This window comes from Rhinolophus sinicus, chromosome 11 (genome assembly GCF_057876585.1).
Source record: "Rhinolophus sinicus isolate RSI-liver-muscle chromosome 11, RSI-T2T, whole genome shotgun sequence".
Taxonomy (NCBI): domain Eukaryota; kingdom Metazoa; phylum Chordata; class Mammalia; order Chiroptera; family Rhinolophidae; genus Rhinolophus; species Rhinolophus sinicus.
In genome coordinates this window covers 2,622,452-2,650,228 of record NC_142511.1, presented here as the reverse complement: position 1 = coordinate 2,650,228, position 27,777 = coordinate 2,622,452, and the positions used below count along the sequence as shown (strand labels likewise).

General features: G+C 49.3%; 1 protein-coding gene across 7 annotated transcripts in view; it reads left to right on the top strand.

The window, feature by feature from the left end:
• ILDR2 (immunoglobulin like domain containing receptor 2) overlaps positions 1–27,777 on the top strand; it is a 54,989-nt gene that overhangs the window by 13,879 nt on the left and 13,333 nt on the right. For 3 of the 7 annotated variants that reach the window (XM_074322453.2, XM_074322455.2, XM_019747329.3), the window contains exons 4-6: positions 16,034–16,090; positions 18,771–18,917; positions 20,161–20,337. The exons of 1 other annotated variant lie outside the window; for it this stretch is intronic. In XM_074322453.2, coding sequence (XP_074178554.2) covers positions 16,034–16,090; positions 18,771–18,917; positions 20,161–20,337 — 381 coding nt within the window. The remainder of the gene's footprint in view (positions 1–16,033; positions 16,091–18,770; positions 18,918–20,160; positions 20,338–27,777) is intronic. 3 more of the 7 variants (XM_074322456.2, XM_074322454.2, XM_074322457.2) reach the window with 3 other exon arrangements.

The following is a 27,777-nucleotide window of genomic DNA, read 5'->3' as shown; positions in this document are numbered from 1 at the left end:
ATTAATTTCTTCATAAATGAAAGCTCATTACTTTTGGCTGGTTTTCCTCTTTCGTGGATTGGAGCAATGTCGGTGGGAAAGGACCTCCTTGTATGAACTGAAAATTGAACACGTATTTCGTGCTCTATAAATGTTGGTTGGACAAAGAAATTAGAATAAAACATAGAAATGAAGAAGAGAAACTACATTAATTGTAGGAGAAAAGGTAAACGCTTGAAGCCATTTTTCAAAAGAAATTTCATTTTTTGTAGCTTTCAAGAAACCAGGTGATAACAATTTAGGGGACGATTTGAGGGTGTTTTCTTTTAAAGGCAAATGAGGCTGAAGGTTAATTTTTACTTTACTTGGGAAACTCGGTGCTCAGGGAAAAAGTGGAATTTGCTACTTAGGATTTTCAGTTTTACTCTAGCGTGACTGTGTGATTTTGGCAACTCGACTGTTTGGCTTCCTTAATTTTATAGTTTACAAAATGGGTTAAGGTAACACTTATTTATTAATAGTTAACCTTTTAATTACTAATAATGAACCCTTATTAGAGGGTCAACATAATTGAAATACATGTAGCTTGAGTCCAATATATAAAGCCACAACTGCTGTGCTTTGTAAAGGAATGGGAACTATGACAGCTATTAAAAGGGAAATAAAAAAGGAAAAGGCTTATATTGACATCATAAAAGAATACGGGGAAATCAGACTTGGGATGTCCTGTCGATCCGAAGGGAATAAAAAAGATAAATTTCTCTAATCACACAGCACTAAAGGCCAAGTATGAAGGAACAAGTGGTTCATTGAGCCTGCAATCAGCTAATCGTAAGCACAGTCAACTTGGCCAGTGCAGTCATGTGCAGAGGAAGTGACTGCCTGTGCAGGAAAGGAGGCCAGGTGAAAACCACTTTAAATAATTCGGTCCCAGTTCTGCCAACGCGGGGGAAACGAAGTGAGAGCGATGTCATCTGAAGATGTGCTAAGCGTACAAAGGATATTCCTCTGGATCCAAACATACAAAGTCCCTGGGTGAAGACGCTGTCCTCAGGACAAAGGGAGGTGGGTGACAGGAAGGCTCACGGGGAAATGGTCACCAGTGATGGGACAAAAGATGAAGAACAGAAATCAGTATCTGAAAGACTCGTAAAGGAAAACTGGGGCGGCTGCAAATCAGCTCATCAGAATAGAAGGAGCATAGCTGGGGGAGAGACAGACACATGGCAGGGTTCTCAGGGAGGAGAAACACCGTTTTTCTATATTCCACATGAATTAGGGATGTCAAAGCAAGATGCATTTGCCATGTAAACTTTGTAGGGCAACACTCGTTGTATTAGTTATTGAAAGACGTAGTTATGACATCTATAAGTTTTCTGGATGCACAAAGGACTGTAATTTACTTTCCAAATGCAAAATTCTGAGTCTCCTTTGTCTTGACACCCCATTCTAGAAGTTTTCAAAATACGGTTGCAGTTTTAAAAATTCTAAATTATTGGAGGGTTATATCGTGCAGGCCTGTTTGTTTGGTGTTCTTTTTATGTAAGACCGGGAGAGCAACCTGATTTCTGAGGTCAGTCCCAGGAGATGAAGACCTCAATGGAAGTAAGTGGGTCTACAGTTCGCTAATTTGAATCTCCATGAGCCAAGGGTTCTGTCACTGAAGTTTATAGGAGAAATGGCGGGAGAAACTGCTCTAGGGAAAGAGGACTTGGAGCCAGGAAGGAAGTGAAATCGCATGGAAGAGGGATTGGAAACGTACTCTGTGTGGCTCGATAAATCTAGAACCACGAGTGGACATTACAAAGGGAGGGGGTCCCTCTCAGTGTAAAGGAAGAACTGTTCACAACTGGAGACACCTAAAGATGGAATGTTTTCTCAGGAGCTGAGATTTGTATGTCCTTCAGAGGGTGGGATCTTTCTTAGGAGATATGTCAGGTTTTTGTGCATAGGAAAGGGTGTTTAACTAAGTTACTCTGGAGCTTTATTTCAATTCTCAAGTTTTGGGATTAAAAAGTAGACAAACGTGGGTGATGTGACTAGCTTGGTAAGTGAGAAAATGACCTCCCAGGAACTCAGTCCTCGTGGAAGAGATAAAAGAGGCTACAGGTTGGTTATAGGACGTGCAGGGTGACGGTCACTCACGAGGAAGCCAGAGGGAATAAACGGTGGTCTTCTGCCATCGGCCAGGACTGAAAGGACTAAGCCCACCAGAATGAGAAGAAACTATTCATGGTAGCTTGGAGGAGCTGAAACTTTAGCTGTTCTTGGAGGTGATTACAAAATAGAGAGAAGAAAACTGGCTGGAATTTCAGATGACCGATTAGTAAGGAAAGATGAGTTAAAGGGATACATTAGAGGCAAACTGAAGAAGAATTTCGTTTTCTCGTTATACTCACAAAGGTGGACAAACTGATGGAGCAAGATTGCGAAGTGTCTTCTATGTCAGACTAAGCAGTTTGGGCTTCATCCTGGAGACTTTGGGGAGCCGGTGAAACCTTCACAGAGGACTGAAATTAGACCTGAGGGTCAGAGCGATAATGAGCGGCGGCGGAGGCAATGCGTTAGACAGGAGGTGCTGGGACAGAGAGGGTCGCTGGCACGGATGAAAGGGTAGGAGATTCTGCACCAGAGGGATGAACTGAGATGAGGCAACATAGAAACGTTTCTGAGATGGAAGTGATGGACCTTGGTGACTAATGTATAAAAGGAAATAAAAGAGAGGGATGAGTCAAAGGGACACCGTGACTCCTCGCTAGCTGGGCCACAGTTCCATCAACTCAGAGAGAGGACACAGGTCGGAAAGCAGGTCGGGAAAGGAGGAGACTGAGTTTGGTTCTTGACATGTTGATGTGGGACACCCAGGTGGAGATGTCTTGCTGACAATTAGAAGTGTACGTCTGGAACTCAGCGGAAAAGCGAGACTTAGAGACAATAGATCTGAGAATCAGGAGTGGCAGTCAGAACCGTGAAAGCATAGATGAGTCACCCAGGAAGATTATGTAAAATGAAGAGGGACAAGGGCAGCACCTTCCGGTCTTATAATCTAGTCTTACGTCACGAGACTGGTAACACTGGCACCACACGTGCTTGTCGTGATTTCCCCACAACGTCAGAAGCTTCTCAGTAGCAAGGGACCCTGAGCTCTTCCAAGACAAGGACCGACTCTCACTATTCTTTGTATCTGCAGTGCCTTGCGGAGCGTCTACAATAAAGGAGACTGAGAGCATGTTTCTTTGTAAAAACGATAAAGGGGCAGAACCTGTAATTAATTGTTACTCTGTGCCTCTTACGTGTTAGTCAGTGGTGAGTATATATATTTGCCGACTTGTAAAGTGTCAATACAATAAACATCTACAGTCTCAAGTGAGATAACGTGGTTCAGTCTCATTGGTTAGAATTCTTTATCTGGGTATTGAAATTACTACGAGTGATAGATCCATCAGGGACTGTGGTGGAAAGGAACAGAAGTAGACACTGGCTGACTTGAGCAGAAAGGAATATGTTGGAAGGATATCAAAATTGCAAGGGAGGCTGGAAAATCGGACTCTGAAAAGGACAGTGGTCTATTAGGGTCACACTTGTTAGCTTCTGTAAAGATTACCCCCAAAGCTCAGTGACTTACTACAGCAGACTTCGGGTACTTCCTCTTGTCACAGATGTGAGTAGCAGGCTTATCTGGTCGCTCTGTTCCAGCTGGTGGGACAGGGGTCTAGGCTTCTCCGTTGTTTGGCCCCGCTGTATTGGAGACCTTTGCTCCCAGCTTCACAGAAGGAGAGAATGAGACAGGTCATGTGGGACTTTTTTCAGCACCAGGTCTGACAGTGACGTGGGTCACTTCTGCTGGTATTTTGTATGCGCCCAGGAAGAAAGTAAAAATGTTTTGATGAACACAGCACATTCCCTGCCCTGCCAGAGACGCTCCAGCGTCTGTGCAGCCAGAATGAAAAAACAACGTCTTTAAGACTCCATAGCCAGAAAGAAATCGACTCAACTGTGTTTTTCTGAGCTTGCATTTTCCCATTCAAGAATCAGTCTCACTCATGGATACAGAGAACAAATTGATGGTTGCCAGATGGGAGGTGGGTTGGGGGGCTGGGTGAAAAGGGGAAGGGAATAAGATGAACAGGGATATAAAGTACAGCATAGGGAATACAGTCAATAATATTGTAATAACTATGGATGGTGTCAGACGGGTAATAGACTTACCAGGGTGATCACTTCATAAGTTACGTAAATGTCTAATAACTATATTGTACACCAAAAACTAATGTAATATTCTATGTCAACTGTAATTGAAAAAAATTAAGACAAAAAAGAATCAGTCTCAGGAGAGAGTCCAGTTGGCCAGTTTGGACAGGTGTCCACCATTGCTTAGCCGTAGGCGATCAGGGGCTCTTGGTGGCTAGTCTACCAGGTATGGAGATGAAGTAATTCCCCAAAGCAAACTGGGCACCATTGCAAAAAAAGGAAGAAAAGATGTGAGATGCCCCCAAAACAATGCATTTCCACCAAAGTGATGCCATTATGAGGTCGACTACTAATATTAATGGACACTGGTAATAATTTGTAGCTCACAAACTTTTTCTATAAAAATCTTGTAAGGCAGGAGAGCAGGCATTCTTTTCCTCATTCTCCAAGTGAAGACTTTAACGTTCAGGTTTTGTTAACTACTACACCCTGTGAAAAAAGGGTCGCTGATCAAACGCAAGTGTTTTGGTGCCTAGCTTCACCTCTTTCCACAAGACCACCTGCCTGTCTATATTAAGAAACTATAGAATGCTTCTTAGAATGTTGTCAGAGCTTCAGGTCAGGGAAAGCGAGTTTTTACTTGTCCCAGATCAGCTTTAGTATTTCACCTGATTTCTTAATGAAGTGGTTTATAACCACTGGCCGGAGCCCTCATTTCAGAGGCACAGTCGTTCTTTTCTAGCTTGCTACCTCCCCACTGAGCGTGACCCCCCTTCCCCCAAACATCTGAACCACCTACAATGGCTCTGGAAGCTTCTTTCAGAGGGTTCAGAAATACCCCAAGACAAGTGACTCAGAGAAATGCAAAGATAACCGCTGATTCAACATTAAGTGCGAAATTCTACGGAGCACTCTTGAATACTCTCTTTTCACAATTGATTTTTTTTTTAACTTTTATTTATTTCAAGTGTGTTTTTCCAGGACCCATCAGCTCCAAGTCAAGTAGTTGTTTCTATCTAGTTGTGGAGGGCGCAGGTCACAGTGGCCCATGTGGGGATCGAACCCGCGACCCTGGTGTTACGAGAAACGCGCTCTAACCAACTGAGCTAACAGGCCGCCCCTGAATATTTTTTTGATGGTTCAGAAGGTGAAGTCATTATGAAGTGGGAAATGCACACAGTGTGTTGGGTGCTTTGAGATGACAGTGACAAGCACCTTAGAAATATTTAGACAGATGTTTGGGACCGCAGGGCCAAACAGGCACAGGTGCAGAAATGGGAGTGTCCAGAAATCGGCGCCCTGAGATTAGGCCGGGGTCTAGGATCACTGGCAAGGACGGGCTGTTTATAACCTGGAACCACGCCACTGTCTGCTCAGGAAAGTTCCCTCGGCAGCTCCAGCTGTCAGGAAAAGGTCTTCCCCACTCAGGAAGGCCCAAGCAGGGAAGTTATTATTTTAAAACCTAAAAGCAACTTCCCTCTTTCTATGGACAACGTGAGGGCCTGACCTCTGCTTTCTGATCCCCCATGTGGTAGCTTGTTTTTGGGCCATCAAGTAGAAAAAGGAGGGAAAGGGCCCTGGCGGAAGTACGGCTGGATGCACACTCCGGCCTCTGGCCCAAGAATAGAATGAGGGGCCATAAACCAAGGCGTGTTTAAAGCTAAGAAGATTTTCCTGATGGTAAATAACAATTTGGGGAAATTGTGGTTGGTTGAGGAAAATTACAGAAGCTACATCTCTGACGAGCTTTCGACATGGAATGGTCGAAAAGATAGCCGGGATGTTAGGATAACCAAGATGGCTTTCAGAGTCCCTTCGATGATTTTGACTTTATTGAAAAGTCTACAGTTTGCAAAATTAATTTTCCATACAGGGTGATGCCTCAAGTACTGTTTTAGAAAAAGAAAAGTGATGCACGTTTATTGTAAAAATTTCCAACAAAACAGAAAAGTACAAAAGAAGAAAATATTGCCTAAAATCGCACCGTCCAGAGCTACCTGTTGTGTTCTTCAGAACTCTTTTTGATTGCAAGGGACAGACACTGACCATGGCACAGGGGAACTTTCTGGCTCAGGTAGCTGCTAAGCCCCGTGTCTTCCCAGCTTCAAGCCTGGCCAAGTCCCAGGATTCAGATTGTTTTAAAGAACGTTTGTCCCCTCCGTGTGACTGCATTGTCGGACAGGGTCTCTCCACGGGGCAGGTGTCCATGGACTTTAACACCTTCCCCTCAGGAGGATAAAATGTCATTCTCCAGTTTTGGGGGGCCACCGTGCATCGGCACCGGAAGCAGCACACCACCAGCCCAGCTGGACCATCTGAATTGAAGCGAAAGGGGAAAGGAGTAGCTTCCTGAAGGGAAATGGGGCAATTGTTTCCAAATGAAGAAGGAAAGCATGCCAGGCAGGCAAAACCAAGCCCTGCTAACAATCGCGGGCTACATTTCTGCTTATTTATAGGCCAAAGGCGGTGCTACTCCAGGGGACCAGAAAGAGGTCTGCTCCCGGGTAGGCGCTAACTCGGGGTGGATTCTCCCTTGGGAAGGTCATGGCATGGAATTGTCTTCCTGTCACGCTTCTGTTTTCTTCCATCTCCTCCTGGGACTTACCCAGGAGAACAGCACATTCTACCTGGGCAAGGGGTGCAGGAACAGGTGTGCCTAACTTTTTCTGAAGTCAGGCTCTTCACAGTAGTGTGCCTGGAATTGTTATTCTGGTCTAAAATAAACCATTCGGCCCATCAGTATGAAACAGCCATTAAAACGTAACAGGAAATCAGGGCAGTCTTGGAGGGGTCATCTCCGAACTGGCTTTGGGGATGTTTGAGGGGACGGGTCTCAGGCTGTGCAGACGTGCATCAGCACTCAGCCCGATGTCAGTACCACCTCCATCGGAACCCCATGGCACCCCCACTCCAGGACAGTAGTTTCGGCTGTTTAGAAAGGCTACTTGTTGCCGAGGCTCCCCTCCCCCTTCTTTCCTCTGTGCCAGCCCAGCCCGGCTGCTAACCAGGGAGATTTGCTGATTAAAAGGGCTTTAGCTCCCAGAGTTCCCATGGCAACAGCCTCCTTGGAGGTCTTTGTTGCCTGGTAAAACTTTGATCTCTGAGAGTGACTGCTGCTGTTTCTCTGGAAGATTTACAAACAGAGGAAGGAGGAGAAAGAATTGGAGGTGAAGAAACGAAAAGTTTACTCCCGGCAGAAGGCAGAGAAGGAATTAATTACGGAGCCACATTCGAGCCATACAGTTGGGGGTGACTCCCCTGGACACCTTCTGATTTGGGCTGTGCCCACATTTTCACGTGTAGACTCCTATGCGTCAGATGTCCTGGCCCCACAGGAAAGGCTGAGAGAGGAGCTGATTCTTCGAGGACGGCGGAACCATCCTTTCTGTCTTCAGTAGGCACCTGTCCCTTCAGATTGCCACAAGAGCCATGGCTCCCATTTCTGTCTTTCCAGGGAGACAGACTAATGAGAGAGCTTTTGGGGCCTCAGCCCCACGGCCTTGTCTCCCAGCCCCCTCTCCTAACCCTGGCCTTCTCCACCCTGAGCTTCCCTCGATGTCTCTACTGGTCTTGGTTTTGCGAAGAAGAGAAAACTGTGTTGAAGGGATGAAGGAGAAAGAAGTGGCAGAAAAGACAGCCAGGCATCAACTGGAACCTGACAACGGCTGATGAGGGTCCAGAAGGAGCATCTACTGGAGATGGACTGGAGTGGGGGCTGGTCCCTCCAAAGCCTGGGGTCAGGCCCTTCCTGTGGGCGGGCGGCGCCCTGGGGCCTGCCGGCCTCTCCACAGCATGGCTGCTGCCTCGCTGGGATACGCACACACGTGTGGCTCCAAGTCTGCTTTATATTTAACTTAGTCTCTAAATCTAACCAGCATTTTTGTATACTCAGTCCCTAGCACAGTAAGGATTCAGAATAAATACATGACACTGTCTTGTCTCTGTAAAGAAAACAAAAAGTCACTGTTTTGGTAAAGATAAAAATTGTACATTTGAAGCAATTAGAGAACAGTACAAGAAAAGATTAAAACTGTATTTGATATGAAATATCTAGGCTAGTGATTCTCGAGAGGGGGCTATTTTGCCAGCCCCTCCCCTCCCAGGAGACATTTGGCAATGTCTGGAAACATTTTTCGTTGTCACAACTTGTGGGGTGCCATGGCATTTAGTGGGTAGAGGCCAAGGACGCTGGGAAAACACCCTACAATGCGCAGGGCAGCCTCCCACACCCCGCCAAGAATTCTGTGGCCCCAAATGTCCATAGTGCCGACGTTACAAAAGCCTGAGCTTGACCAAAGGACAATGTGGATACAGGATAAAGTCCACTGTGAAGAGCATGGTTCTGGGGTCAGATATCCCGGCACCTGTGCAGCAGCTTAACCTCAGAGATGTCAGTGTTGCTGAGCCTGGTTTCCTTCTGTGGAGATGGGGAAGGAGTAATAAACGTGAGCGGAAGACCTACTGTGAGGCTCAAATGGCCCATGATAGGAACTCAGTAAGCGGGGTTTCCCTTCGCTCACCCTTCCCATCCCCCACACCTCATTGCCACTGCGTCATCCCTGATCTAAGGGAAGCTCGGTCGGGAATTCTGCATTCCGGGACTCCTGCTAGAACCCATCTGCCTGTAGCTGGTCCATAGGCAGAGCCTTTCGAGCCATCTGTGACTCGGCAATCCTATTACTACTGGAGTCACGTTTTCTCAATGACATCTGTGTTGTGCCTTGCCAGTGGTGACCCTAATCAGCCCTGTGGGAATCTTCCCGCTAGTGGATTTTAGGACACTCTGTCCCACATGCTGCCTTCTGGCTGCTCCATTTGGTTGCTGTTGGAAGCCCTCCCGTTCTCAGTGGAAGGCTCTGAGTCAATTACAGGGTGTTTACTACCTAAAGACAAGGATTGGGTCGCTAGGTCGCACAGGCCATTGCATGTCGTCTGGAGAGCTTTGGGGAGCACCTCAGTCGTGGGCGAGGACCTGGGTGGGCCTGGCAAGACCAGCTGAGGGGACTTTGTAATTTATCGTCCAAACTAGGAGACGCTTGAGAGTGAAAGGGGAAGACGTTTAATAATTTACGGCAAGATGACCAGCGTAAACTGGAAATGTCTGGGCAGAGCGGGATGATGGTCACCCCATCTTTGGAGATGGCTCCCTTGAAGGTTCTCCTTGATTGACAAGCACTGACGGCCCAGAGCAGCTGGGGGCAACTTCCCGTCAGCTCCCTCCAGCGCTGAGCCCTTGCTGTAGCTGGCATTTTATGCATGGGGCTTCGGATGTGGGCCTCTGCATTCATTTACTTAACCTAGCAAGGGGCCCGGCCCAAAGATGGTGCCTTGCGAATATCTGATCTCTGAGAAAGTGGCGCTAAGGTTTGTGCAGGGCCAGTGAGGGACGTCCATGTAGGCTCTTCCAGCCCTGGGCTGTTCAGAGAACAAACGGGGTCTTGGAGGCGCCCCCGCCCCCGCCCCGACGCGCAGCCCCCACGCCCCCTCCCTCCCCTGCTCACTATTTTTGCTTCACTTGTTGCTCATCATTGTGGGAGGAAACTGGTCTTCAATTAGTGCGCATTCCTGCAGCCGCGGTTGCCGTGGTTACCGGCGGGCGGGGAGCAGCTGGGTCAGCCGCCAGCCTCATTGTCCTCGTGGACCCCGCGCAGACGTGCGAGGCCTGGGCGCGGGAGAGGGGGTGTCACCGGGGAATCGGCTCAGCCCTTGGAAGCCGGTCAGGAGACAGTCGTTCCATTTTTCTCCAAAGCCAGCTGCCGCTATTCAAGTGTGGAGGTTTGTGTTCACACCGGGCCGTGCACTGTCTGGGAACGGTTTCAGGGTCGGAGCCCCTCGCCCGGAGAGGGGGCTGCCCACGGAGCGGAGGGCGGGAACGCTGACAATGCAGCCGTGCCCAGCTGTGTGCCCTCCGCCTCGGCCTCAGGCCGCCAGGGCTTCGGGGTTCAGGAAAGGAGCCATCCTGGGTCTCTGTGTAGACTTCTCGAGTGCCTGGGACAGGCTGACAGGTGGAGCATCCTGAGCGCAGGAAATCGCGCTGGAATCACACCCAGAAACTCAAGTTTCCTCCTCCCATTAAACCCCACCCGCCTCCACATTGCTTTTGGAGTCCAATCTGCTGTCTTCTGCATTTTGTCGCAGGCCCATTCGAACATGTTCTATTACTAATAATAGTTTACATCTGTTCACTCTCTGGGGGCAGGGGGTTACATCGCCATAGCTGTGCAAAGGCGGAGTACTCTGCAATCCTTTAAGTCAGTTTAGGAGTTTGTAACAGCAAATGGCCAATGCTTTTTAATGAGATGGCACTGTTAGGACGACGTAACCGTTTTCTGCTTGCACCTTGAAAAGGTGCTGACATTTTCAACCATCTCTAACTTTTCCTACACCCGAAAATTATACTTTAATTACGTAACTAGAGCAATGATGCCACAAACACACACGGGTTTCAGGGTTGCTCTCGGCAGATACCAGGAGACTCGAAAGCAGTTGCAGCACTTTTCTAAGGATAAGCAAATCTTGATGGGCAGGGAGGTATTGGCAAAAAATACTGTGTGACTGAGGAACCATTCTTAACCTCTCTGGTTGCTGAAAATATGGGGTGAGTTACAGATTAGATGACTTCTGAGATCTTTTCTAGCTATAAAATCTGCTTCTAGAATTCTATGTGAATACAAGAAGTCAGTGAGTTGGTGCCACGCTTATAATCACTGCTGAAAAGCCGGAAGCATTTATTAACCGTTAATTGCAGATGGTCCAATACCAGTCATTTATAGAGCGAATGCGATGTCAGAACTATTCAGTATAATTTAAAGCTAAAATGCAAACGACAAGAAGGAAAAGCACACACATGAAAGCGCTCCATACATAGTGTGTGTGTGTGTGTGTGTGTGTGTGTGTGTGTGTGTGTGAAAGAAAGGGAGGCCATCTCCACATTTGTGATGGATAATCACAAACTATATTTATTGAATGCACGGTTGCCATGGGAATACAGAATACAAACAGGAATGTGTGTGCCCCTGGGAAATTTCCGATCTATTTGGGATTCCAAATCCTAGCTATAGAAACAACCTTACACGTTCAAGGGCCAGAAAAGGGCACCTGCTCTCCTCAAAGACTTAGAAGAGAAACATTCTGGAGGGTTAGAGGCTGTGAGAACAGGGAGTAGGTACAGGACATCCCTGAAAATGGATCCAGGGCATCTTAGGGAAACTTGGCAGCAGGACGAACCCCGCGTGTGTATTAAAGAGAAGGCAGAAGGGAACCGCCAGGCGCTGGGGAAGCACAGCACCCGCGATTGTCCTGATGCACACGTTCCTGTGTACAGTGCGTTACCAAACCCCAGGAGGACGCCAAGTCAGTAAGTGCAAAGAGAGGTCAGCAGTGGTGGCATCGCAAGGACAGAAGAAATGCCCTTGTCCCTTGCACTCTGAAGGCTTGGACTAACAATCAGGGCTTGGACTTAAGTTCTAAGAGTAGAGACACGAACAATCTTTCTGGCTAGAGGTTGTATGCACGTTTTATCTCTGTAATGGCTGCCTTAAAAACACCCTAGTCTGGGGGTTTACAACTTACAGGGTGTGGGTGGGGTGGTACTTCCGTCCCCCTAGATGGCAAGATGACATTCTGAGATGTTCCAATGCCTGGAAGATGCTCCTGGCATTGAGCCCTGAGCCCAGGGGCGCTAACCGTCCTCCTGTGCGTAGAACAGGGCTCAGTGAATGAACAGTTCCTTCCTCTGCACATCAAGAGCCTGTTTCCACCTGGGATGGACAAAAGCACTGTCAAGAGCAGCGAATCAGAAGCCCAGCCAGGAGCCCAGCACACTCTACGGTGGGGCTTTGCCACTGGAAACGCTGCAGGGTCCTGACGGGTGGTGAGCTGCCACCTCCTGCTGGGGACCCCAGGCAGAGACCACAGTCCCCGCCCTGGAGGGCTCTGTCCTGCTGGTGGAGGCACACGTGAAGGAATCCTCCCCAGGACATGTTTGTGGTGAAATGTGCAGAGATAGGAGAGCAGCGGGAACCTGGCACAGACGGTGTCTCCGGGGCAAGGCCCCAGGACAAGGGGGAACCAGATAATCAAAAGGCAGTGACCTTAGCTGTCCTGTGACACAGAAGCAGGTAACTAACACTGAGTTCCAATGCTCATACTGTTGGATAGGCTGCGTGAGCCTCTCGAGTGGAGGGATCTTGTCTCGCTCCCGTGTCTCCTCCACCTGGCACAATAGACGTTTCTTTGTTGATTGATTGAATGAATGAATGAATGAATGAACTGGAGACATTCCAGAAGTGAGCTGCTTCTGAGACATACGCACACCGAGTTCAGTTGGGGAAAACGTCAAGGTGTCAGTGGCAGAAAACAGCAAGGGCAGGGAATTCTGTAGGCACGACATGGAAGCTGCTTTACCCTCAATGCACGTTTCTGCCCTGATCGGTCAACCCCAAAGCATGTGAATGGTTTTGCCTGTGCAGTTTGTGACGGTGTGAAACTGGCACTTGTGTGTGTGCAGTACAAGCAATTACTAGGCCCGATTGGCTTGGCTGATGCGTGTGGAACGTTCTTAAAAGTAATGGATTCTGCAAGGTTTGGGGAAACCTGTTTGAGTGCTTACATGAAAACTGCATTTCCTACTAATAGGTTGAACTATGGTTTGGAAAGAGAAAATGGGGCCTCCTAAGTGCGGCACCTGTTTTCCATCCTTTTCTCAGACATTAAAGGGACTCGTAATTGCCGCTCTTAAACTGAATCCTGGGAGAATGACAGTGACACATGCGTGCTGATGAAAGTGCTGTTGAAATCAGGAATGTATTTAGTGCAATTGTTTAGACTGTCTAAGATCAGGCTTTTACTGGGTGTGATGGAGTAGAATAGGAAGAAAAGATAGAGCATTTCTAACTGGCGACGGCATTTTTCAGGAATCATTAAGCAAGGAGATGGAAGCAAAAGGATTTTCAGAAATATAGGATTCCTGCATAAATCCACTTTTCAAACGGCCCTTAGCTCCCCAAAAATGTAAGTCACGGTGTAAAAGCCAGAGACTGTGCACTCTCTCTAACGTTGACATGATACAGTGGTATGGTCTGCTGTCCCCAAACTCCTACTATGTTCAAAGTTCAAAAGACACTTAATCTCACCCACTGGACTGCAAGAGTGTGTCACCCATGCCACCCTGGGGCTAACTGCACAGGTGCACTATGGGAAGCCGTCACCATCTTCTGAAGCATCAGCTATTGGCTGTGGCTTCAGGGAGAAGGAGAAGGTTGATTTATGTCTTTCTGCAGGAGTGACAAGCTTTGTGAAGCTCCGATCCATATTTCTGATACTACCTATCCTCATTTTAATTTTTTCAATTACAAATGTAAAAACATTTTTTTTTTAAGTGAAAGCCCCTTCAGTGTTCTTCCGCGATGCCTTTCCACAGAAGGGAGAAGAGCTAACAATTTGGCGTGGATACTGTTGCTTTCCGATTTGAATTTGAACCTAGGATCCTGGAGCTTATATTCACCAACATGCTGGGTGTAGAACAAGGTCAGATCACCATCAAGGTCGCCAAAGAGCTTGTGGAGAAATCCAGCTTTTGTGTTTCATCTGCCCATAAATTCATCTGTGCGGGTCAGTGGTTGCAACCATGTGATTTCTGGGCTCCACACACCCCCAAAACATATTTTGTATGGCTTGTCCTGTTTTTTTGTTTGTTTGTTTTTTAAATCCATGAATCAACTGCCAACATTTGAAACTCAGGGTATTTCATATAAAAATCTGGGGTCTGGCTAATCTTGAAAAATAGGAAGACCTGCGACCCTGCAGGCAGAATCTTTGTGGGGCAACAACTGGCTGGATGTGAGGAGTAGCAGACGCACCCCAACTGCAGCTGGCCAGCTGCGCTTACACTTGCACTACCCGCTGGCCCTACAGACATCTAGTTGCATGTGCAGCTCTGATCACTGAGTATCAGCTTCGGGAACTAAAAATCTTATAGCTGGGGTGACCTACCATGAACTGGCCAAACCAGGGCGCTCTGAGAGTAAAAAGGGGTGCTGTGAATCATTACAAGAGGACAACAGGCATAAACCAGGAGTGTCCCAGCCCAACCGAGCTGTACGGTCTCTCTGTTTAGACACCACGTCATTGACTAATGAGAAAATCGAGACCTAGGATGAGGAAGGGGTTTGCTGGGGTGATCACCGAGTAAACGAACGGCTAAGCTGCCCAAAGGACCCGGCGCGCAGCCCACTGCTTTCTCCTGGGTAACAACGTGCTCTGTGCAATACGTACGAGCACCACTGCTCCTTGAGCGCATGGATTTTTTCCAGTTAATAAGCAACACGTAGCTAATTTCTTGTGAGAACGTACAAATTGGTAGCTTCCCTCATCAATAACATTTCTAGTATGAATGTAATTAACGATAGGCTATAGCACATCTAGAGATGTTTAAAACATGGGTAGACTTGAGAACTAGAAAGGAAATGCAAGAAAAGGTTCTCGTTTTACTAGATACAATAAGAGACATACTTAGAAGTGCTGCTTGTCCAGATTTTTTAAAACACCATGAAGTCCATAACTGGCTTGTTAAAAACACTGTTATATTGATTGACTTCTTGGTCACCAGCTATTGGCTGGTAACTCACAGTATTATGTCTTTAAGAGATTTCCAACATCCCAAATCCCCACTGGTCAGCTGTCAGTTGCCTTGTTGAGTTTCCAGGAGACACTTGTACAGAGAATAGTCCCCGTGAGACCAACGCATGCTCTTCATCACTTGCTCAGACTTTGGCCCCCAGTCCCTGTCTCGTGTCCCATCCTAGAGGACTGGACTAGCCCCCACGCGCACCTGAGAGTCACCTGTTAGCCTCCTGTGGAGGCTCAGGCCAACGGCTGGCCTGAGAAGTGTCCTGCGGGAAGCCTATCCCCAACGTCCCCTTGGCTCCCACACGTCCTTCCAAGAGACCTTCCAAGCCGCAGGTCCTTCTCAGCGTGTCAGCTGCAGACGAGGGAAGACAGACAGAGGAAGCTCTTCTTCCCAAAACCAAAACAGAGCTAGCCTGAGCCCCCACTCCAAGCGTCCTTTCTCTTAGAAGGTACTCTGGCTCGCAAAGAACTAACCTCCTTCCCCCCATCTTCCAGGGTCTTGTTTCCTGAACAGCCCTCTGCCAGCCAGAGCCTGAGTGGCTCCTGTTCTGTCCCCAGCCCTTCAGCTCCTGCGCCACATCACGCAGAAGGCACTTGGGTCCCTACAGCACCAGCTGTGGGTGCCATATGGAAGAGCCTTACCACATACATATGTGCAGAGGATTTCTGAAGCCAGAAGGAGTGTAGACGAGCATGGGACTGATCGAGCTTTAGCTTTTCCTTGCCTTTGAAAAATTTTAATGACTGAAATATCTCTAGCCTATAAATAGATTCACGTAGTGAGATAATTCTGAGTTGAAACCGACGGCGTCTTTTTGTTTGGATGTGGACACAGGACTGGGTGTGGGCGTATGAAAATGTTGGTTGAACGTTTGGATACAGAAGGGTTTGACTTTCCCATCCAGTGTGTGGGGAGGTACGTACAGATGAATGAAGGTGCTCTAGCGAGGTGCTTCCTGTGTGAAGCAGAGACTTCCTGCTCCTGGCAATAGTTGGGGAGAAAGTTCTGTTTTTGCTTCTGTCTGGTTTAAGTGCGGCGTTCCCGGAGATGGAGGCCACAGGTGGCTGGGGAAGGTCACTGTCCTGACTGAGTGCAGCCTCTGTGATGTGCCTCACACACCGCGAAGAGCAGGGGTCAACGGCCCGCGTGGGGACGGCGCCCCCTGGAGCCAGGCTTCAGGCTGTTTTCCTCTCAGTAACCTCTTCCCTCTTCTTTCCCCTCCACCTCTTCTAGGCAGGACAGGGCTGCTCGCTGATCTCTTGCCCAGTTTTGCTGTGGAGATTATGCCAGGTATTCAGTCATTTAACTCTTTATTTGCTTACTCTGCTGTCATCTGCCTTGCTTCTGCATTAGTCACCCACTGCTCCTTTCATTTATTTGCACATTTGTCTGTGTATGTCTGTGGTCTTTTCCAGGAAGAACTGAGCCCATTGGAAGAGCCTTTCAATTGTATTTCTTCTGTTATTAGGCCCTTGAAAGAAAAATGATAATTAAAAACGAGGCGGAGATGGGGGCCCGTCCTTCGTGGCAGGCATACGGGCTCTTCGGCCATCTCCATGCCTATCTGTGTCTCAGACGCACCCAGAGACTTATAAGCATCCTTCACAGAGTTATTATCTGGCTGCATCCCTTATTCCCTAAGTTCATGTTTACCCCTCCATGATTAGAGTGCAACCATGTTACTCTGCGTTGCCTTTTGTAACTTTGTTACAACATTTTTTTCAACGGAAGGGATGCGTTCCTCCTCCCTTGCACAGTGCACATCTACAGACCTACATTGCTTTGATCACAATCTCAGGGGCTTCTGGGGCTCCTATATCCCTGGGGCCTGGGCCATATGTCAAGGACACCTGCCCCCAGTGCACGCCTCTGTCTTTGTACGTAGCTTCAGGTGGACGGAGTAGCCAAGCCCACGTCAGTCTGGTACAGCTCTACAGCCCATCTAGGAGGAGGCTTGGCCCACTGGGAGGACAGATCCAAACGCAGGGAGCACCAAGGCTTTTCAGTCCTGTTTGGAGGGTTTCAGCCAAAGGTTTAAGAGCTGCCTGATAGATAGTTGAGAGCCACAGAGAGATACAAACTATTCCTGGCTGCTGCTTTGGACTTGATTCAAGTTGTGAGAAACATCCAGAGCCTTCACATTGAGTTTCACTCATTCTTCTTCCAGGAATCCTCCTGGTCCTTTTCCACTAGCTGGCCAACCCAAAGGGAGACGTTCTTACTCATGTTGATCCCAAGGACACAAACAGGGGTCTCTTTGCGATCCCCCTTATCCAGAGTTGCGTCAATTTGTACGCATTTACTCATCCCACCAGAAGGAAACAATGTAACGTTGCATGGCCTCAAACTAGATGTTATTCCCCCAGTCCCAAGAAAGAGTTACTGTGTTTTTCATATCCGGTCCTGGAGGCCCGAATTTCCCTCCCTTTTGACTGTAAGAATCCGTTCATGGATAACATTCTGAGTTTCTGCAAGGTAACCTGGCTCTTTTTTGGCCTGAACTGCCTGACCCACATGAGCTGTAGCCACACAGCTCATCGAATCCTCCCACCTCCAGTCAATCTCAGGCCGTACTATGTTATGTTATTTCCAAGGCCCAGGCCAAAGCCCTCGGCTGTCTGCTGTCCTCAGCAAGAACGCTCTCCGAGCCGCTCTAGCCAGGCCCAGGCCTCCTCATCTCCTCGCTGAAGAGAGGGCGGCCTGGTTAACCTGAAGGTATTTCAGGCGGATGGATGAGCAAGGAGGGCCATTCAGGTGACAGGAGTTGTTTGTTTTCTGATGAAACGATCTTCTAAACAAAGGTCAAATAATGTCACCATTATCACAAAACCCTCTATGTAACAAAAAATGTCCTATTCTCGAGCTCTGAGTGAATGTCCATGTAATGGAAGGAGTATTTAATAACCAAAATTTAGGAAAAACAATGTGTTCTTGACGTTCATTATAAAGGGGTTTTTGGTAGATGGCTTCCAATCAAAATGAACTGCTTGAATCTTCTGGCTTCTAAAGGACATCACAGCTCACTCCGGTCTGTCCCAGGCCTTCAGTGGGAAGTTGGGTCCCAGAGCCCAGTCCCAAAAGTAGGACATAAAGCTAAGTCATTCGAGGGCCACGGTCATTTTTATCTAAGGCAAATGGAATTTGTTTCTTTTCTCTTCCCCTTTGAGAAGGGCAGGTGAACTAGAATTGCAGCTCTGGCAGAGCCGTGACTAGAACAGAAGATAACAGACAGCCGTAGACACATGCCAGCCTTACCAGTCTTCAGAGCTGAGCCACGTTAGCCCGTGGCTATGCTGGCATGGTCAGCCTGAGTGTGACCAAACCAAGCCACGCCATCCTGGGGGGTGGGGACAGCGTCTTCTCTATCGGAATCCTGTTGGATCTCAGCCCTGACGCTGACTACGGGAAACGTATTACGGGGCGGCCGATCGGCAGGAAAGCAGATGGGTACAGAAGGCCCGGACCCCTCAATATGTTCAGCGTTAGACCATATAGACGCAGAGAAGCTCTTCTCAGGACTTACGCTTTTAGCGATGAGATTAACTTGACTACCAAAGATATGTATTCCCAGAATCCATCGCTTCATAGTTCAGCAAACGAAGTCCCCCCTCTCCGCAGCCACAAGCCTTTCTGCTCTTGTCCCATACTCATTCTGACGCTACAATGGACACAGTCAACCCTTTCCCCAGGAGGGGGCCCCGAAACCCCACCCCAGGGCCTTGTGTTGGTCATGCTGCGTGCTCAATACAACCTAGGTAACCTTCGTCCCTCTTCCCCCGCCCCAGCCCTGGGGGGTCTGCACGGCTCACGGTCAGACTTCCTCCTGAGTGTGGGGGCTCTGTGCCCCATCACAGGACGCTTTCCTCCCCAGGTCCTTCCCACTCGTGCCCCTTCCCAGGGAGACACTGATGAGGGTGGCCGTCCTGACGGCGGCCGCCGCGAGCGTGCGTTTCTCTGTGCGTCCTTCCAGAGTGGGTGTTTGTCGGCCTGGTGATCTTGGGGGTCCTGCTCGTCTTCGTCCTGGTGGGGATCTGCTGGTGTCAGTGCTGCCCGCATAGCTGCTGCTGCTACGTCCGCTGCCCGTGCTGCCCGGACTCCTGCTGCTGCCCTCAGGCCTGTGAGTAAAATGCCCAGTGGGGACGTGCAGCCACCGAGGAACGTCACGCTCCGGCAGGCGGCTGTGTGTCCTGAGTTCCTTCTCCACCTCCTTCCCTTCCCCCCGAGGTGTTGGCCATTAGGACCCCAGAGCTGAGCCTTCCTGTGTGCCTTCTCCCCTCCATGCCCCTCTGCATGCATCCGTCCACACCCATCTCCCTGGCATTCAACTCCATGGATGAAACGAAGGGCAGGATGAGGATGGTGAGGTTGTGGGCTGAGGCTTTTGCCCACTGCTCGGGCATTCAAACCAGAGGAAACCCCTCTGCTCATGCCGCTCACAGGCACAGAACTCTTTTTACAAGCAGCGTGCCACCCGCAGCCTATAGGCACCCTCCGGCCACAGCTGCGTTCCATTTACACCCAAGACAAAACGGTCCTCGTTTGGCGACGTGCAGTCTCATGTCACTGGCCAGGCCCGTGTAGGCATGAAGTCTGGCAGTCCTGCCAGAAACCAACACATCTGGCAGGAGAGAGACACGTGGATGTTTAGTTTCCTTAGGAATGAAGCAGTTTCCAGGAGTAGTCAGGGTATCTGCTCCGCGTCTGAGCTCATGGATCAGGGCCTTGTGTGAGCCCGTTGTGGCTTCGCCCCCCTAGAAGAGGCTCAGGGTCCCCCTGGAAGCAGCCCTGGGCAGCCCTGGCGCTGCGGCCACCTACCTACAGTGTGGTTCAGAGTGGGCCCCTGCTGTCCCTGGAGAGGCTGCAGTGACAGCCCCCCGTACCGCTGACTTACTCCGTTACGGCACTACGCACTGTAATTCCTGATGGCGTCACCTTCTGGTGGAGCTGAGGGAGTCCAGGGAGTGGGGGAGAGGGTTCTGATGAAGCAATTCAGGCCTAGGAGAACACACATGTACACATGGACGCACATGCACACACAGGCACACGGGCACACGCACACGGGCACACGCACACGGGCACACACACACGGGCACACGCACATGGGCACACGCACACGGGCACACGCACACGGGCACATGCACACGGGCACACGCACCGGGCACATGCACACGGGCACACGCACACGGGCACATGCACACGGGCACACGCACCGGGCACACGCACACGGGCACACGCACACGGGCACACACACACGGGCACACATTGGGAGCTCCCTGAAGCACATCCGTAGGGGTGTCTGGTGTGAGGGTCGTGGAGGGTGGGACGATATAATCTCTCTTGCTCTTCGTCTCCCTCCACAGTGTATGAAGCAGGGAAAGCAGCCAAGGCCGGGTACCCTCCCTCTGCCTCCGGTGTCCCCGGCCCCTACTCCATCCCCTCTGTCCCCTTGGGAGGAACCCCCTCATCTGGCATGCTGACGGACAAGCCGCATCCACCTCCCCTGGCACCAAGTGACTCCACTGGAGGAAGCCACAGTGGTAAATGTGGTCCCGGCTTCCACTCTGGTTCCTTGCTCATGAGAACCATCAGCTCAGGGATACGTCGTTGGGAAACGGTTCTCTCCACTCCAGAAATGGGATCCTTCCTGTTGTATCAGATGCCTTCAGGAGTGTGTGACAGGCTTTCCAAGGGCTGCAGGACACAGCTGCCCCTGCTTTCTTCCCAGGCTCCTCAGTAATGCAAATGATACGGCAAAGAGGCAGGGTACCAGGAACTGTCTGTTGATCATCCAGGGAATGAATAGTTTGCCATCCCTACCTAGTGCTCTGGGAGGACCGACGTGGCCCTGTGGGGAGCAGCAGGCAGTGCAGGCCGTGGTTTGTCTGGCAGGCAGTGTGGTCCAGCCGGGGAGAGAGGATGGGCCTTTATCAAGACCGTGAGGTACCAGGAATTCAAAGGAGAAAGCCCTGGAGTGGTTACCAAGTCTTCAGGGAAGAGGTGAGGCTTGAGCTGGGCCTTGAGGAATGAGAGGATTGGAAAAGAAGAGTGGGGGACGCTGAGCACCCCCAGGAAGGCAGCCTGGTGGAAGCCAGAGCTGGGAGGACACGTGTGTGTTTGACTGTCCAGCTTGTCTGACCCCCTAATATGGTGGAGCCCTGAAACACCCCCCAGAAGACGTGGGCTTGGTGCCATAGCCAGTGAAAGCCACCAGGCAGAGCCCTGCGTGGAGAGGTGACACGCTGACAAGGGGAGTGGGACGTGGGAGAGAGTGGACTCAGACCCCTGAGCTGTGACTGAAGCTGTCCTGTGGGACGTCTGAGCATCTGGATAGAGGCAAAGGAGCTGCAACGAGTGGGGATCTGAGAGCTACTTTGAAAGAGGAAGCAACAGACTGGGGAATGGGGGTGGGGGAACGGAGGCCTCAGGATGTGGCAAGCTGCCCAGTGGTGTGTATCGGAGACAGGAGTGAAGCCCCTGTGAGGAGAGCTTGTTTGGATGAGGAGATTGGCCCCGTTTAGCATGGTGAACTAGTGCCTAACATGACTGGCCAGGATGGGGGGCACTGGGGCGTTACACTGTCACTTTTCTGGAGGCATTTGAACAGCGTGGCAGAGTAGTAAGGCTAGGAGCGTGTGTGCGGTCGATGTAGGAGGCGATTTTTAAATCCCTAGATGGGTGAGTCACTAGGGTTGGTAAAACAGACATGTCTCCCCTGGAGGCACCTGGACGGCCTTCAGGGGGGTGGGGGGAGGCTGTGGGGACGAGGACCCAGCCCACTCAGCAACTGTCCCTGCCCCACTGTGGAAAGAGTGGATCTCCTCAGTGAGGAACTGGTATGTGTGTGTTTTCTCTCCCCGGAACTATTACTAGCATTCTGACGTCTGAGACCAGGAATGAGTCACAGACTGAGAAGTAAAAGTTAATGATCACGACACCCAGGGAATTAGATCAAGAAAAGACCGTCCACGTCCCCAAAGCGTGGGGTGGGCAGAGGAGACATTTGTGGAACTTGGCTCGTCCTCTCGGTGCAGCTTCCCCCTTTTCTCACTCTTCTTTGTCCCTCCTTCCCACCGGAACCCTTTCCCCGTACTTTTTATTTAATGATTCTCCTAATAAAATGAGTCACATTCATAGAATGGCAAATACTTCCTCTCTCCTGTTTTCCACCTTTTCCCAGTCCCTGCTGGCTGCAGTCCAGTTGTTTTGGCCCCATCCTGCCACACTAACCGACTGCAATGAGAAGTGACTTGGAAAATAGGAAAACTTATGATTTCCCATAGCAAGACATGTCAAGGTAAGGTGGCTCTGGGGTTGGCTAACTGGACAGTTCAAGTGGCATCAGTGAAGGACCTCGTTCTTTCCATCTTGTTCTGTCCTCCTGGGCTGGCTTTCCTCATGTTCCCATCATAACTGCCATCCTCCCAGGCATGAACGGCTTCAGAGATCGCAAAAGAGGAGCATGTTCCTTGTGCAGCTTTTCTCAGGGGTGAGGACACTTTTCCAGAAGCCCCTCCTCCATCCGGCAGACTTCTCCTGGTAGTTTTGTGGGCGAGAATTGTGTCCCAGGCCCATTCCTAAACCACATGGGCTGGGACTACGCAAGATTCATCTCTTAGGCCAAGACACCCATTCACCTTGGAAATGAACAAAGGCAGGGTTCTTCACGAGGGACAGGGTACGATGCAAAGCCAATGGCAGCCTCAGCTTGTCTGGTCGTGTTGTCATTATGTGGCTCGTGGGTCAGGACAGAGTTTGTGTTTTCTACTGGGCCCGTTTCTGTACTGACGGTCTCATGGCCAGGATTATGGGTGACATTTGGCCAGTTCTCCTGGAAGGAAGGTGGTTTCAGCCACCATTCCCTGCCGATTCTTCTTTAAAGCATGTCAGAAACGTTAAGAAATGCTGATTAGTAAAGATGCAAATTTAGGCTATTTTAGATTTACATGCTACTTCAATTTGGGGGAAAATCATCCAGCAACAGTGATTTTTCAGATCACGTTTGTACACAATACTCTTGAACACTCTGTGTCGTTGGAAAGGCATCTTTGAAGAGCTATGTATAGTACAGCCATTTGGTTACCGCATGGGGGAGAGAGAAGAGGCTCGCCGATTCCTTCTCCCCTTCTTCCCGCAGCTTGTTGAGACCTGTCACAATAAGAGATGGCTGTCTCCTCTTCCTTGGCGGCTCTGGCTCCATCCCTCTCAGCGTGGTCACGTTCTCTCTTTGTGGACTCTCCCCACTGTACCCCATTCCCACCTCCCATCTGCAGCCTCCCTTCTTGAGTGATTCCTTCCTGTCAGCGTACAAAACATGCTCAGCCCTCTCCCGTTCAAATGCAACAACCATTTGCAAAACCCCTGGAGTCCTCCCAGCGCCTGCTCTCTCCCCTTCGCCTCTGCACAGCCCAACTCCTGGAGTTGTGACTGTCTCATATCTCCATTGGCTCTGCTCTCACCGAATCCCCACTGACTTCCATCTAGCTAGCTGTCGCTTTCACCGCTCCAGAAACCAGCTCCTGGCAAGGTCGCCTTCCGGCCGACTCCAACGCGCTCTCTCCCATCAGTCTTTGCCTCCCTTCACGTCTCTCCAGCACTTGCCACCCTGACCCACTCATCTGGCTTCACCTTCCTCCACACTGTGCTTTGTAAGACATTCTCCTACCTCTTTTGCTCCGTGCTGGCTGTTCTCTCTCTGCACGTGGCCCAGACGTCGGGGTCCCTGTCCTATCCGAGGTCCTCTCCCTGGGAAACCTTCTCTACTCCCGCCTGCACCATCAGCGATACGCCGATGACCCTGACCTGCCCTCTGCTCCTCAGTCCCAGGCGTCCCTTCTGGACACCTCCACCTGGATGTCCTGCGAGCATTTCAAATGCAGCCTCTGGGAAAGTGAATGAATCTGCAGTTTGTCGACTTCAAAGCCACATGTACCTGTCTTATTTCGGTGGCGGGCACGCTGTCCACCTGCTGGCCCACAGCAGGACGCTGGGCGTCACCCTTCTCTCTTCTTCGCCCTCACTTCCCTCATCTGATTGGTCACCCCACCCCTCAGCTTGTATCTCAAAATGCGCCTCCGTTGGTTTCCGTTCCTCCCGTTCTACTGCGACTACCCGAGTTCTTGCTGTCCTCTTCCCCCTGCGTTAAGGGGATGAGCTCCTACCTGAGCTTTCTGTACCTATTCTTGCTTCGCTTGAATCCGTTTCATTTTCACATCTACCTGGCCTCTACTCATCCTTCTCGCAAAGGAATTGAGTCGGCAAACAGGGTTTTGAAATGTCATTTTCAAAACTAATAAGGATGTGTGTCTATATATATGCCTACTGTATGCATACAGAGAATATGCAAATTGTAAGCGTCACTTCTCCCACAGCTGAGCTGCTGTCACCGTGGGGGTGGAATCTGGCAGCTGTCCCATCATCCATAAACAGCCTTACTTGGCTCATTAAGCTAGGACATGAAGAAAAAGGCTATATTCATGGGTATCTGCCTGACAGACATCTTTTGCAAGTTTTACAAGCTGCCTTTGGCGGTAGAGGGGACATTAACTGAAAAAATAGTTGAGCCTTAATGGGTTCAAAAGTATTAGCTCAAACCCTTCAACAATAAGAAATTTTTAAATGGTAGTTTGGCATCAAAATGAATAGCCCGATATCCCCTCTCCAGCAAAACCAAAGTTGGGGAGGATGAAGAGCCACACCAAGCAAAGAACCGGGACCAGACTGAACTTGAAAAGAGAAATAAGTCACCATCTACCCTAAACTGAAACATCACGGGGTCGGTGGGGAGTCATTTTCCAAAAAATTGCTGCATTTTGGCCAACGGTCTAGGACATCTCTTATTAACACGTTGCGTACGGCGGGGTTTAAATCCCTCGTGAAGATTCTCGTGATCCGTACGCAACGTGTTAAAATATCACCACACATCAGAGAGTACCCTGATCTTCAAATTACAGATCAAAATCAACCAGACACCATTCTATTTATTTTTGAATCAAGAAAAATGTAATGAATGCCTATAAGTTTTCCCTCAAGGAATTTATGGTCTAGCAGAGCGATTGCTGGGGGTTAGTGAATGGAAATAAAATGAGTAAAAAACTGCACTGCAGTATTTGATACTGTTCTCCGGTGCAGGCTCAGAGAATCTCTGCTTGGAGGGATTAGGAGAGGTTTTCTATGCTCCTGAGAACATGTGGGACATGGCCAGATCCCACCAGGATGAGAGAAAGAGCTATCGCACGCCACAAGCGAACTTAGAGCTTATAATAAAAAATAAAATAATAATAATAATAATAAACCAACTCCTTTTCAAGGGAGAATTGCCTAGCTTTCCAGCTGCTGGAACCAAACAGACGATACCTCTAAAGCCTAAAGATCAATACTTGGCCTCTGTCCTTTTTGACAAATGAGAGGGATTGAGATTTCTGAAGTCGTGGGCTGTTGGGACCAACAAGTCCCAGCTGAAGGTGTCAGTATAGTGGAGTCTCTTTATAACGAAAGGCAAAACCACCACCTTCATTTGAGGCTGTACATAGTTACTGTAACTTTTCAGGGATGTGATAACTCACGCATACATAACCAAACCTGTCTCATAACAAGGTGTGTCATCTGTGATGATGACACAGAAAACAATGTAAGCTCCAGCTCACCAAGAGGGGCCCAGCTGTCGCTGGGTGGCAGCCATCTCTTGTTTGTTACTGAATGTTTACCATACCAGTGCTGCATGTATGAAGAATACCTAGATAAAGTCACAGCTGCGGGTGGAGCAGACCCCTTCCCAAGTGCCTAAAAACATGCAAGTTTTCGTTCCTTAGAAAATAATCATCAATAAAAACAACAAAACTTCCATAAACTTTGATGCCCCCTCAAGCTACCATTTAAGCCTTCTCCTTCCTGGTCAAAATTCTCCAACAAACAACCCACATGGCCTTTCTGCCTTACTTCGTAATCCCTTGTAATGTAATTTCTACTCCTGCCTTCTCATTCATTCATTCATTCACTCACTCATTCACTCACTCATACAAACACATGTTTTGAGCACCTGCAATGTGCTAGGCTCTACGCTAGGTGCCGAGGATGCAGAGCTAAACAGAGAGAACTGGTCCTTGTCTTCGGGAAGTTTAGTCCAGAGGGAAACTCTCCCGAAAATACTCTTGGAACAAATCATTAAACCCACCTCCACCCCCAGGCTGCCAGCAATTCAGCTCAACACTTAGGAAGTTCCTACTATGTGCATGGCATGGCCTCGGGTTTTACACCCCCTTGGAGTGATGAAAAGTCCTATCCCTCAAAAATCTTTGGGAAGACTACACATTTCTACAAATAACTTGAAACAAATTAGAACATATTGAGGGCCGTAATATAAGTTCAAACTAAATGATTTGTCAGTTGGGAGCGAGACAGAGAGAGAGAAGATACAGAAGTCCTGTAGCTACGAGAATCAAGGAAAGCCTTTGAGATGAGGTGACGTTTGAGCTGCCCCCTAGTAATTACAAAGAACTCAAAAGGCTCCACTGATTTGGGCTCTGCTGTCTTCTTTAAGAAATTATCTAAAAGGTGGGAAGTATTAGGTGCATTTTATAGACATGAAAACTGAGTCCTAGAGAAGTCACCATTTATTTGGGGGCCCTCGATAAACCACTGGCATGTCTACAGGACGCCCAGGTCCCCACTTCCCAACCCTGTATTTCACCCATCAGACGTAACTGCCTCAGAACAGACATAGAGGCTTCATAGGATAACTGCATTTTTAATTGAACTGTCTGTACTACTCTGTAAACGCCTCTGCAGAGATGGAAGGGTGTGTAGCTTGATAAAGAAAATAATTTCTGCTAATAATTGCTTCTGCAGAAGGATTATGGCTCTAACCTTTAGGAGAAAGTGTCACTAAAAGACATGTACTGAGATTCCTTAATTTTTTTTTTGTTTCAGTAACTCCACAATTTGAGATGAATGTGGCCTGCCCCACAGGCTCTCAGATAGAAAACCAGAGCACCTGCAAATGGGTGTGTGGGCGTCTCCTCAGTCTTCAGTGCCAGGGCTGTGATTAAGGAGCTGCAGAATATTCTATTTCAATCTCCCATGTACATAGCTGTGTGTGTGTGTGTGTGTGTGTGTGTGTGTGGTGGGGGGGTGGGTGCTTTGGCCACAGCCAGGGTAACATGACCAGAGAGCAGAAAGCAGGGTCTCCTTTGGAGGCGCGTTTAGTCACGAGGTGCGGTCATGTGGTTTCCTTACGGCATCTGCCTCACTGTGGGAAGGGAAAGTTGGAGCTGGGTCACATGCTTCCATCCTGGTGTACAGGCCTGATGGACTGGAAGGTAGGACCGTGCCTCAGGCCACAGAGCCATGGCAGCCTAAGGGCACTTCCTACTCTGTGCTCTTTCTGTTTATCTTTCTTGTCTACCTCTGCTTCCTGCCTGTGCTCCCAGACTCCAAGAGAGGCACGTGCCCCGTGTGGGTGGGCTTCGATCAGACGGCGTGCCCCCAGCCCTGCACCTGCCAGCGATCCCTGCGCAAGTTATGAAACCCCTCTGTGCCCAAGTGTTCTCATCCACAAAACGGGGCTAATAAGAGTCCCTTCCGGGGGTGGCTGCAAGGACCAATGGCCACATGAAGCCCTTAGCACAGGACCTAGCACGTCTGCAGTGCCCGATACATGTGGTCTGTCACCATTGTCATCCCCCACCCATCCATTCCCTTCTCTCTTTTTCCCTCTTTCTGTTATCTATGGCGACTAGACCTGCCCTTGGGGCTGGCGTTGGACTAGACGGATACTTAGGGCATGTGGGGCGTCAGCAGCTTTTGTCTCTGACATTATGAGTGACGGGAATGTAGGCGGTGGTATTATCGCCCCTGCTTGGATTTTGGTTTTTATTAAACCCTGAAAAGAACACCTGCTTGTATCCATATAGCAGCAGGTTGAATTACTCGTGACTGAAATTCGGTATTCCCTTTCCTAAAAGGAAAATGCTAAGGAAATA